The sequence below is a fragment of the Magallana gigas genome, chromosome 8 (genome assembly GCF_963853765.1).
Source record: "Magallana gigas chromosome 8, xbMagGiga1.1, whole genome shotgun sequence".
Taxonomy (NCBI): Eukaryota; Metazoa; Mollusca; class Bivalvia; order Ostreida; family Ostreidae; genus Magallana; species Magallana gigas.
This window is the reverse complement of record NC_088860.1, coordinates 33512966-33526408: the sequence shown is the minus strand read 5'-3', so window position 1 is coordinate 33526408 and position 13443 is coordinate 33512966. Positions and strand designations below refer to the sequence as shown.

The 13443-nt window shown below is 31.9% G+C and overlaps 1 protein-coding gene across 11 annotated transcripts in view; it reads left to right on the top strand.

Moving 5' to 3' along the window:
- Positions 1-13443, top strand: part of LOC105336419 (vitamin D3 receptor) — a 101704-nt gene that overhangs the window by 64710 nt on the left and 23551 nt on the right. For all 11 annotated transcript variants that reach the window (XM_034474406.2, XM_034474410.2, XM_066070121.1 and 8 more), the window contains one exon: positions 5576-5700. In XM_034474406.2, coding sequence (XP_034330297.2) covers positions 5576-5700 — 125 coding nt within the window. The remainder of the gene's footprint in view (positions 1-5575; positions 5701-13443) is intronic.

Here is a 13443-nt window from a genome sequence, read left to right as displayed (position 1 = left end):
AAATGCAATAATAGACAGGCTTTCATCAAAATACTGTTTTGACATATACCCAAAGTAAATGTCTTTGTTAAAATGTGGCTCTATTTGTGGAACAATTAATAGTGTGATCATCAGAGTTCATGACCCCTTTTATGGTTAAATATTAGGATATTTACATGATAACGTCAATTGTATCAATTTTTGAAGAATAATTGGGTGTGGGACTAAATAAGCTTAAATTTACATTAGTTAATAATATTATACAGTGTATTTTAATATTTTCATATTAATCTGAACATTTTAATGAGTATAGTTTCACTCAGAAAAACACTGTTCTGATGTTTATTGCTGTAAAATGTATTTGTAGGGGGAATCTTAAAATCATTTTGTATGTCTTAATTAATGTATAATTAATCAAATCTAGAATTAAATGAAAGCAGAACATTTTCAGGCATATTCATGCAGAGATTCTTGTTTCTGTTGTAGAAGTAATGAACTTCAATTTTAAGTGGCATTTATTGTTCTTACCATAAAGAAAATGATAGTTTTATGGGAATTGAAGTGCACTGCATTGTTAAACAAAGAATTAAATATTTATATTGGACAGTAAATATAAATGCTAAATTTTATTTCCGCCATGTAGCATGTTTTTAGCGTATTTTTACTGCATTATTTTTGGTTCTCTGATTTAAAAACAACACTATATATATATATATATATATATATATAGGCTTAGATCCTATCAAGAAAAAACCAGCAAAAATATGTATAATTTATAAAGTTGATAATATTAACCGATAAGACTATTTCAGAGGGGAAAAAAATCATCAACATCATTACCATGTTCTGAAACAATGCAAAAAATCAATTGACACTGATATTCATTTCTTTTATACTGATTCATTAACAAGTGAAGTGTGATTAAAAACTCGCCAAGATTTGGGCCATTATATCTGTGTTGGTGTGATGTCACAGTTGCTTTATCCACCCACTCAAGTTGTCAATACGTGTAGTAAATATTTCAATTGGGACTGATGGGTCCGGATCAGATGCACTCTAACCGCAACCTAATGGACCCAACTCGATACTTTATTTGGTGAACAATGACAGATAACTGATTAAGATATCCACCTTTTTTAATTGAATTTTTTTTTTTTCATGCCTTCGGTCATGTGTGTAGGTTTTCAAAGGTTTATCATCATAGGAAACATATTTTGTGTCATATTATCAGGATGTTTTTTTTTTTTTTTTTTTTGGTGTGTTTTAAGTGCATAAGTCAATTTCTGGAAACTAGCTGAGTCTTCAAATATTACTTGATCGATTTAGAAAACTTGTAATAAAGTTGGATGGATCATGCAAGCATCTCCTTTGAAACCAAGTGATTTTTATTGGTTTGTTTACTGATTTAAACATTTACAAATTTCTCCTCTAACTTCTAGACATAAAGGCTAGTTGTCTATTTTTTTTCACAGAACGACGTTGGTGCAAAAAATCACTTGCATCCATGTATCGTGATGTATTGATCGTTATCAACTTTTCACTGTCCTGTTATGTAAAATATCTGCAAAAACAAGATATTTTTTATTAGATGGTTGAAAACAAAATTTAAATTGAATGTAAAGTGTTAGAATAGATATAAGGAGATATATATTTTTAAGAGATCGCATTTTTAAGCCCATGATTATAATGACAGATATTTGGAAGGATTAGTTTCATTCAACTAGTATAACTAGTTTATCTGGTAAAAAAAAAAAGAGTCCTTCTTTGTTATTGTAAACCAATTTCATTTTTTTTCCTAACTGCATTATTTTTTCAATTACCATCAGTGACTAATTTGTTCAAGATGACTAGTTTCGGCTTCTCAGAGCCTAATTTTTCGAAATTATGAAAAAAACCCACAAATGGTTAAGTTATGGTTGCATGTGGCAATAATTATTTGTTCTTGTAAATCTCAAAAAAGTTTTCTTAAAATTGGAAATTTAACATTGGTTTACAGTTCATAGTGGCTATCCTCAGTTATCCAGCTAGTGAAACTTTTGCTGCCCTGTAGAAAATTGCTAAAATTATATTGCTGGATCCTTAATCATTTGTTTTCAGTGTAATGAATGAAAATACTATGCATCTGGTAATTTTCATGATCTAATTTTCGCTTTTTTCCGCCATCACTTTTACATTGCAAATTATTGAATATGCAGAAATAATATCCAGCAGACCTGTTTAATGTTCAATAAGAAACTTTTTAAATTGCTAAAGGTAACTAACACAAATTAAAAATGTGAGACATTTTCCCAATTTTGCAAATTTTGTGACACAGGAAAACACAGTAGTGTGGTATATACTTTCATTAGAACTATTTCATGATATCTGAAATTGTCTTTGTCAATCTGAGTCTAATTATGGAGACTAAATATCCAATATGTGATGTGACAGTGTTTTTCTTTTTCTCGCAAAGGAGTGGCATTCAGAAATTGTTCATGCAATATGTCTCAGTCTTGAAAGACAAGATAACTATAGTACATATAGTACAGGTTAAGAAAAAAAAACAGAAAAAGGCATATTTCCATATTTTTATGAATCAGAATGCTTCAGTCTACATTTAAGGAATTCAGCGACCTGATTTATGGCTGGTTACAGGGAACATCTCCCAGTGCACATCATACAGCCCATGCTGGTCGTTAAACCGTCCTAACGTTTTAATCAATTTTTCTGGAGAATTTAATGTTTCCTTAGACAATAGGGCAATGCAGAAAACGGCTGAAAACCTACAATAATATATCAGTCGGTAAAGAATGCATATAAAAACCTGATGATATGTATCTGTCGCAAAAAGAACACTTATAAAAACTCGGCTGAATCTTAACAATCATTCAACTTCCTTGTCTGCGAAAAGAAAAATAATCGTTCTGATCGGTCATGATGACAGTTAATTTAGTTCTAAGATATTGCTTTCAAGGGTTTTATTTCACCTAATTTTTTTCCCCCTCAGTACAACTCTGGGATGCCATTTAGCATTTTTTCCTCCTATTTCATCCTCAGGTTCGTCAGCCTGATTTTCTTTGTAACATAATCTGTTGGTTTTATATTGCGCTTAGAAAATGACATCATAAGATCATGAATATATATATACCGGTATGTATACATATAAATCATAAGATGCTGATAATTGCAAAATTAGAGTTCAGTTTGTTATCATTGGAACACATGCTGACCAAAACAAATTCAATCAATCAAATCATGTTCAGTATTCTTGAAGCTCACTGAAGTTGGCCTACTTTGTCACTCATCTTTTTGGAGGAGGAAGGAGGATAAAAGTCTTTCAATTTAAGACAGCTGCACTTCTTTAACGGGAAGACTGTCCTTGGGGTTTTAATTTTTAATTTTCGAACTAGTTTGCCAGAAGTTAATTAGTTCAGTGATGATGTCATAGGTCTGTTTTTATATGTGTACCAGCAGTTTGTTTAAATTATTGATCACTGACACAGTTTGACATCAAAGTTTCCTACGTAACAGACCAGAACATGACACAGTGAAGCATTAATCAAATCAATAGATCATTCCCAGTAAATATCTGCTTCAAACGACGATGATGAAGATGAAGATGATGATGATGATGATGAATATTCATGATGAAGATGATAATGAAATGAATATTCATTAGGTTATTAACTTCATTACATAAGAAGTCCTAGATAGTCTTTCATTAGAGAGAGCTGTGTATTGATTACTGAATTAGAATAGGTACATTCCAGTTAATCTGGTACATTTCTATTTCAGAGTCAGACATGGTGGCTATATGCTGAAATTTTTCTCTGCACTAGGCATGACTTTAGGTATTTTCGTGCAGTACAAAGGTTAAGGTGGCTTTGAACCTTTGATTACTAGGCTATATTCTATTTGATGGGTGCTCAAATGCACTGGTGGTAAAAATAAGAATTCATTTAGTTTGATCAATGGCTGTTCAGCAGAACTTTTGTTTTATGATCCCAAAGACCAAATAATTACGATTGATTTAACGAGGTTTTATTTTTTCTCATACACTGGTATGATACATCATGGCTTTGTTACCTGGTGTTCATTTGTATAATTGTTCCCCCTAGTGAAACAGAAAAGTGCAAGTCACCTGGTTAAGGTCTGATGTTGGGGCAAATTTGGTATGTACATGTATTTTAAAGTCAAAAGGATCAAAGGCCTATAATCAATGGATGATGTCAGTTCCGTTGCCTTTCTGAAAAACTTCAGAAATGGTGGAATTTTTTTCCCCCTGAAAAGCCAAATAAATTGACTATAGTTCAGATTGGATGGAAATATATTAGGATCTCAAAACTTCTTGTAGACAAGTACTTCAACAGAAACATCTTTCATTAGCACATTTGAATAATTCATGTTTGCACTTTCTATTCATTTAATTCAAATATTTGAAGGATGTCATCGTACTGGCTTCAAATTTTTAATTGTGATCCTCAGATTTTGACAAGCGTAAAAGTTTATACATGCACTTATAAAGGTGCATGAAAATTTGCAAGTCTAATCTTTCAAGAGAATTAAATTCATGGAAACCTTTTCTTATTTTAAATATGTATTATCATCATATTGTTGTTAATATGCATTTTGTTAAAATTTCATTTTAAGAAGTACTTTATTATTATACAAGATTGTTATTTGAAATTGCCAACTTTTTTGATTGTCAGTAATTATATCTGTTTTATGTTGAAGATCTATCTATAACACAAAACAGCTCCAAGGCAAGGCCTATTATTTAATGCATGTTATTTTTCACTTTGTTGTCACTTGATCAAAAAGACAGAAAGTGAAAATACCAATGGGTACATGTTAATCGACTGATAGTTATAGAAAATTATTTTATTAAACATGCTAGCCAGGATTTGGTATCATATATCCAATGCTGAAGAAAACGCTATCTTATCTTTAAAGAAATTTCATATTTTATATGCGATAGAGTTGGTAGTTATTGGGTGTGTACTATAGAACTAGCTAACTGCAAAGGATGTTCAAATCATCCATTAATATGTACCAGGTACAGTGTATTTTTTCTACCCTTGAAGATGAAATTTAAAAAAAAGAGTAATAAATGATAGATGTTGGTCAAATTTAAAATACATATGATAACCATATATATTATATGAAAATCTTGATGTCTGTATAATCTGCAGCTGTGAATTCCTGGCAAGCATTTTTTAAAGAACTGTAAATGCTATTGGAAGCTAGAGTTGTATCTCTTAGTCTGCTCAGTGATGGTTCGTTGTTAAAAAAAAAAGTGTTTCTGGGGCAGTGCTTTAGAGTAGAAAATGCACTCTGTGAAGAATTATCTGTCACCAATGAATTCTTAGTCAGTTGATCTTTCTGACGTAACTGAATATTCAGTCAGAGAAAGAGAGGGAATGGTGTGTATTAAGTGTTGTCAAATCCTCAAATGCTTTCATCTTTGACAACTTACAGTTAACAGTACAACAGGTATTTACAGTCCAGTAATCACTTCTCAGGCAAAACCAAAAAAAAAAGAAAGATAAAACCAAGAAGGTATATCAAAAATGATTGTAAATCATCGTTTTGAATTTTTGTTTCTTTTGATTTGTAGAGAGGTTCACTGCGATGGAGCAGGTCCGAGACATACCCCATCATGCAATGGGTGATCCTTGGCGCTATGGTTACCCGGACCATTCCATGCCAGAACCAATGTCCACCAGTGATGAATATGGAGAGGTAGGGGCCATTTTGGGTTTTTTTGTTAAGGTGTTTGTAATTATTTAAGGAGGCTATAGATGGTCCTGACCAATTTTAGACTATATTGATCTCCTTGAAAAATTAAAGTCTTTTTTTGAATATCTAGAAATGAATCGATCAACATTAAAAATTTAAAGTAATGTAAGATAAATGGAATATTTCTTTACAAAATAATAGTAATACTATATTATAAAGTTTAAAAAACTTGTATCTAAATATTTAAGGAAGAACTGATGGGTAATTTATTGACTACCAAACCTCCTTAAGGTACTTCACTACACCTTCAAATAGTTTCTCAAATCAGCAGAAAATTACTTGAGTATGATAGAGCATGATGGATAAGAAATATATATGTAAAATAGGCGAAAAAATGTGCAATTTCGGATAAAAATGATATTTTAAAAAATTTTATTCAGTAAAAATGAACAAAAGCCACAGGCAGATTCGAAATCATGATCTGCGGTTCACAAACCTGATTCTTTAACCACTGAGCTATGACGATATACATCTAAATTGATTGATACAAACAGTTTAACAAAACATTTAACCGCCATCTTGTGACGTAGCGTCTTAAAAAGTATTAGTCTAGGTGTAGTTAACTACCTTAAGAATGGACCAGGTATCAACTAGGAACAAATTCATGCCAGATGATAAGTAGTAAACAAAAACTCGGTATGAAAATCTTTTCATAGACATTTTTGTGACAGATGTGCTGATTTGTGTTGTCATCCAGCATTGGGATCCTTATAATTAAAATATGATGTAGATACACATATGATATTAAAAATGAGTGTATACTAGATAATGCATTTGAATAATCTTAAAACTACTTTAAAATGCTCTATGTTTAAGTTAAACCCATGATACTAAACACTAAAAAAAAGTTTGGCAAAGAATGTTTTTTATTCATCCTCTTTGTTTGTCTCTGTGTGTTGTTAATTGTATTCATCCCAAAACTTTGTACATCAAAGATAAGGTTGGATTTTAACCCACTGCCAAACAGCTTAAGTGAAAACTGTATTAATTAAATTAAAGATTTATAAAGATTTGCAGGTATTTATGCACAAAATAGTTCAATGGTCGTATGAGCTAAGTGAAGGAACTCTGCTTTACTATTTGATTAGGGATCAGGGTATGTTTGACTAAGGATCAAACTATTCACACAGGTCATAACATTTGTGTTTGTAAAGTGTGGACAAATCAACATTAACTGGGAAACAATGAATGTGTTTTAGCTACAATGTATTGGTCTTTCCAGAACCTGATACTCTCTATAAGTGTGGCATTGACAGAAACTGTTTGGAAGTGATTGAAATGTAAATGATCAGAGGACAATTCATGCATACATGTAATTTGTAATTCTAAAATGTGAGGTGTGACCTAGATCATTGCTGCTGATTGAAATTGTAATTGAAATTACCAAATAACTAAGAGTATTACATCAGTTGTCTGTTTATTGATTAACACTACATGATTAAATTAAGTTCCTCAAGTAATCTGTATGAAATAGATAGCAGTACATTTTGACAGATTTAGGACTTGAGAGCTGTGAGAAGAGAATTGTTAAGGAGGTGCTGTCTGGTCGACAAGTTATCTATCAGATCAGCCTCACAAATTACTGAAGATAAAATCAACAAATCAATCTAATTTGAACATTTTCCTACACTTTGTAAGGTTTTAACTTAAAAGATCAATTCTATGTAAATATCAAAATTTGGTGTTCACACATAGTCACAGATTTTCTTCAAACTTTACAGTTTGATGGATTTTGATGTGTAAAAAAAGGGATGATTAAAAAAAAAATAATTTAAAGATTGGTCCCAACAATTAATATTTAACACAAGTAAGGATTGTCTTTAGTCTTATACTATTCTTGTTTCTCTGTTTTCATTTATGATATGAAAGAAATATTTTTGAGGTGACTTGTAAAGGCATAAATCAATCATTTAAACTCAATTGCTGAAATGATATTGACTATTTAAAAAAAAATGGGTATAATGCGCTATGTATTTCCATATATCCTTTTAAAAAAAACGTGTCCTCTCCTATTAGCAAACTTTGTTAACTGTTTACAGCATATTGCATGTTGCTTAGACATATAAAAAGTAATCACAAATAGGAATGCAGCATAGTTGGAGGTTTATTCTTTTAAGTTGCTGGTTACTTTGTTTTAGTTTACACACAGATGTAGTGTTTCAGTTTTTGGGAGTTGATTTTAATCAACTCTCCTATGCAGTTACTCAGACAAACCGAAAGTGAAACAGTGTTTGGACCTCAGCACAAATCATTGCTGCTGACAAGACTTAGTTCTTTAAAATAATTGATAAATTCGATGTAATGTATGCTAAAGCATTGTTTTTCAAGTAAACTTATTTATAAATACCTTGAAAATAGTCAGATTTTAAATGGTACGAACAATTTAAAAAATTTTGTAGTCGTATGTATTCCTATGCCAGAATTTAATATAGTCTCGTTCAACTCGACGCTCGGCTGTCTCCGTAAATCCTAGTCGGGGATTTACGGTGTCAGCCGAGCGTTTGGTTGAACGAGACTAGAGTTCAATATTGCTTGAATCCATACAATTTTCGAGAAATATTTCTATTACTGATACATAGTTTGATTGAATTAATTTTATCTTTAAATATTATTTAGCATGATTTATATGGGGGTTTCTCGATATTCTTGTCGAAAAAGTCTAAAAATTCAAATTATAAAAATGTGCGTAATTAAAATTAGAAACTACATGTATTGTCATGCAAAATATTAACATATCATTGATTTTAAAATAAATAAACATCGACAAAATCAACTCCCGTCAGTTCTTCAGTACTTTGATTTAATATGTAACTTTGGAATTGCAAGAGACACCTACCAGGTACATGTATTCTTGATATTCAATACCATAAAAGTTGAAGCATGCATAAAAGGTTCTATATGCCCTTAAGAAGCTATGCTATAAATTGTTCCATTGCTATGGTTACCTAGGAGACTGACATAAGAATTATCCATCTATTACTCAGTATAGAAATTCTGGGTCAGTGACTTTATATTACATGTCTATGGAAGAGCCTGAGGGACTAAAAAAATACTCCAGATCTGTAGCCCCAAGCCATTTACTTGTCACATGGGATTGTGATCTGTCGTATATTGATTTTTTATTGTTGTTTTTTCTTTCCCTACCCTCCCCAATTTCTATCCCTAATAATATCGGATTTTGAAGTTCAATGTTTTAAGCTGTGATTTTTCCCAACGCTCATCCGATATTAACAGATTTTTATCTTTAAACAGTGTGTACTACATCTTTATTTGTCTGCGGGTTGTTTTTTTTTAAAGGATTGACAGATTTAATACAGTGTATCTGTCTGCACACATTACATTGTATACTCTCAGTATCTAGACCGCTATGTATATCAAATACACCAAATTGGTGGTAGGTTAATCAAATTTGATAAAAAGGTTGTCCAGGTGGCAAGAGAGAAAAGAGAAAACTAATGTACAGAAAAAGGACAGGAAAAGGTTGTTCAGGTGTCATTAGAAAACTAATATACAGAAAAAAGACAGGTGTATTGATATTTCTATCAAATATGTCAATGTGAGATAAATATGTTGACTTGCAAGATATTTATGTCAACATGCAACACAACTATGTTGATACGCAAGAAAATTGCAATCGGATCAAAATTATTTTAATTCTAAAAAAAATTCAAACTGTGGCTGCATGTGGCTACCAACATGCTAGATGCTACTTATTTATGTCCACATGCAACTTATTTATGCTGAAATGCGAGATACATATCTTGCATGTCAACATAATTATCTTGCATGTTGACATATTTGATTAAAAAAAACAAAACACCACCATACAAAATCTGTATAAGGAATATACACTAAAATGGAAGAAGTGGAAGTTCTTCTACATGAATTGAATAAGATTTTCTGATTAGAGGGTTTCAATTTTAGATATTAAACTCATGGCCATTTACTAAATATATTATAATTTCTTGAGAAATATATATTATTATAACAGTAAGATGATACAAAGCGTTGCATTATGTTGAGTTGCCAGGCGCGTATCATCAGATCATACAAGATGTGATCCAGCTCTTTGGATCAAGTTACTGTTATAGTGATAAATTTATCATAAATCCTTGTCCATTTAAAAGTTTATTACAGAACTATCTTTTTAAAATTGATTGTGTGACGTTTACTTTTAGAACGTACAACACTGTTTTTAAACAAATTCTTGTAAAACGAGCTAAAAATACAGACATTATTTAATGTGTACTATGTCATCAGTTTCAGAGAGTGGTGATAGGGAAACCCACAGTGTGGAATCCGGAAACTTTAATCACACTCTGTGATATTGACAGTATCAAGAAAGGAAAATTGATGGGTATATTATTAAAAAAAAAAATTTGATAATAGTGTATACAGGGTTATTTTCGCCTCGTGTAATTTTCGCCCTTTTACAATTGCAAATATAAACAGTTTCGCCCTGTCTTCAATTCGCCCAGATGCAGTTGTGTTAACAGATATATTATTTGTAATGTAGAGTTTGCCCAGTCTTAAATTCGCTCTCTGACAACGAGGGCAAAAGGGGCAAAAATAAAACAAGGGTGAGTATTTCCCTGTATACAGTACTTACACAAAGCATTTATCAATCTCATTGGTGCAATTTCCATGAGGTTCATAAAGTACAAGTACATTCCACTTGAAACCACATTTTAATAAATACTAATTGTTACTAAAATGGCAAATTTTTGGAGTGATAAGATCAGATTTAATGGAATAAGAATGTTATCATCAAATATGATACCCAGACTAGGAAAGCAAGTTTGTGGTACAAATCCCGCTAGGCAGTTCTTCGTTTAATATGTCTGAGAAACGGTGAGATTTGATGAGGAGATTATGACGGATGGGTCTCTTGTTTATGGCGTTCCCTGCCAACATGTCCATATTTTATTGATCCGCTTCCTAAGTCTAATTACCATTATGAAATTGGAAGTCTCCTGCCTCAGTGGAGTATATGATTTTGGTGAACAACCATTATATACCATTTCCACGTGTTCAGAAATGAGTACAGCGGGAATGAGGAAAAGGTCCATAGCCAACTTGCGGTGGTGTGGCAATTAAATCTTAATTAATTTGTAATCATCATAACCCTGCACAGTATTTATTGTGTGTTTATACCTGGATGTATGTATGTATTTGTGTAAAGGTTATATATACATACATATTGAAGGACTATCTAGAATGATTTTAAGGCAAATTAAACTGAAATTCAATTAATGAATCTGGGCCAACCTCTTTATGATATGATTCTAATTATCATCTCAGAATTACTAGCTCGCGCGCTCTCTCTCTCTCTCTCTCTCTCTCTCTCTCTCTCTCTCTCTCTCTCTCAAATAACTTACTACAGTAAAGCAAATTGCTATTTCTTAGTAATAAGTGGCTAATGTCAATTCATGCTACTTGTATTTGCATCAACTTGGCCCATAGCAATTCATGTTTCTACGAAATGATGTGTATCCATCATAACGCTATTGATTGACAGTTAGGCTTTATTCAGTGTTGTGCTAAAAAATAATGATGGAACATGCAGTCACTATAAGATCAATTTTCGCAAAATAAGATTATAAATTCAATTGCATTGGTTTTTGGAGGATATACACAGTCGTGTATTATGCAAAAAAAGTTTTGAATTGAATAATTGAGATATATACAGTCTTTGTAAATATGCATGGTTTCTATTGTTTTGCTGCACAGTTGTTGCACACCGTGTCCAATTTTCCAAAATGAATAATTATAGACACAAATCTGAGTGCAGTGATAACCCATTGAGAAGCTGTCCAAATTGACAGCCCCATTACAAGAATAGCAAAGGAGAATGGGTGTACTTCTATAGTGCAGTCAGGATTGGCACTAAAGATGGGGGTCTATATATCAAACTCGCAACAAATACATTTCCATACAGCGCCATAGCATTTATTATAAGTGTTATTGCTGTAAAAAAAAACACAAAAAACTGTAGCGTTTAACTCGAAGAGAAAATTCCTGCATGCAAATTGAATTTTGGCATCATTTGGAATAATTTTTTCAGGTAAACCTGTAGCTGTTTCTAACATACAGCAAGGTTAATTTTACCCTCTGCTATTTTTATTCAATCAACATTTAATGACTTATCTAAGCACATTCACCTAATGAAACTGACCTTAGAATCATTAAAGCTCTGAGACGAGTTTAGGTGTGGTGAAAGGTTACAGCTTTATTGGATGCAAGACTATAGGTAATTATTTGACATATAGAAAATGACACCATGCATTTATGTGTAATTAGAAAACTTCAAAAAACAAAGGTTAACAGTTTTAATATAATTTTAGAATCAGCCATAATTTGAACCTAAATGTTCTTGTTGAATGTATTGTTTTGTAATTGACCTGTATTAACCAATGTATTTAATGGACAGACGATGATTTTAATATGTTGATTAATGTATCCTGACTGCCAAGTTGAAGCCAATAGTTGAAGACATTGCTGAAGGCATTTGCATCCAGGCACGACGATCCATACAAAGGAAAAATAAAATCTATTTACGGTAGTAGATTGTTGCCATGGCGATATAAGCCGGCATGACACCACAGAACATCATCAAGACTGTGCTTGAATGTGTTCACGCTGAAATCGAAATAGATCAGCTTGTCAGAGAGAAATTCTCCTTCCTGTATCGGGAAGTCTAAAAAAAATAATTGAAATATCTCGGCGGGTTAAGTTCCTTATTAAGAATTAAATGAAACATTCGTGCAATTTTTATTTTATTCAAAGGTTAAAGACAATGAAATTGTAAAAAATATTTGATCAAAGAAATGAAATTCAATTAGTATATCTGACAGTTATTTGATCGTGTGGTAAATTTTAATGTGTGAACTTTCACTTAAATGATTTGTAAGTAGAAAAAATATGTATATTTATGGATTACACTTAAAATACCCTTATAATTACATTGCATAGAAATTTTTTTTTTATTTCCATAAGACAATGAAATTGAAAGAAAACTTGATTATTTTTTTTCTAGACTGGTAGAGTTCAGCAAGCACTTATTAAAACTACGCAGCAATATCTTGTGTACAAAGTGAATTATTGATATATTTTTCTGAAGTTAAGTTGCATGTCAAAAAAGAATAGGGGTAATTGTGGTCTGCTCAAAGTTGTGATAAAATCTTCATTGCATCAACTAAACTTTTGATTGTCTCCCTTCCCTCGTGCAGAGTTTAGATGATCAATTAAAATGCAACAGGTCCTCGGTGATCAGAGAGAAAGAGGGAGAAAAAATATGGAATCTGCATGGTAATCAATTATCCAAAGTTTGATTACCATGCATCAGCAGAGAGAATGGATCATTCAAATCGTTAATTGTAATTACCTTTGGTGCATTACGTACATGCAGGGTGAATCTGTTGGAAATGGTTGATATGAATTCTGGCTGGTAGCCTTGGGCATATTCCCCATGCTTTAAGCAAACTTTTTTTTGGTATATAGTCTTGCTCTTGAAATAATACAGTTTAAAACTGATGATTTATCTAACAGCATGCAAAGTCAATTCTATCCCCAGATAGTTCACTGAAGTTTCGAGAGAGAAAATATATATCAGGACAGTAAAATCGGTTAGGCTAGATGAGTCTGAACCGAGGGCAGGATGAATTTTGAATTGAATCAAGAAGAGAT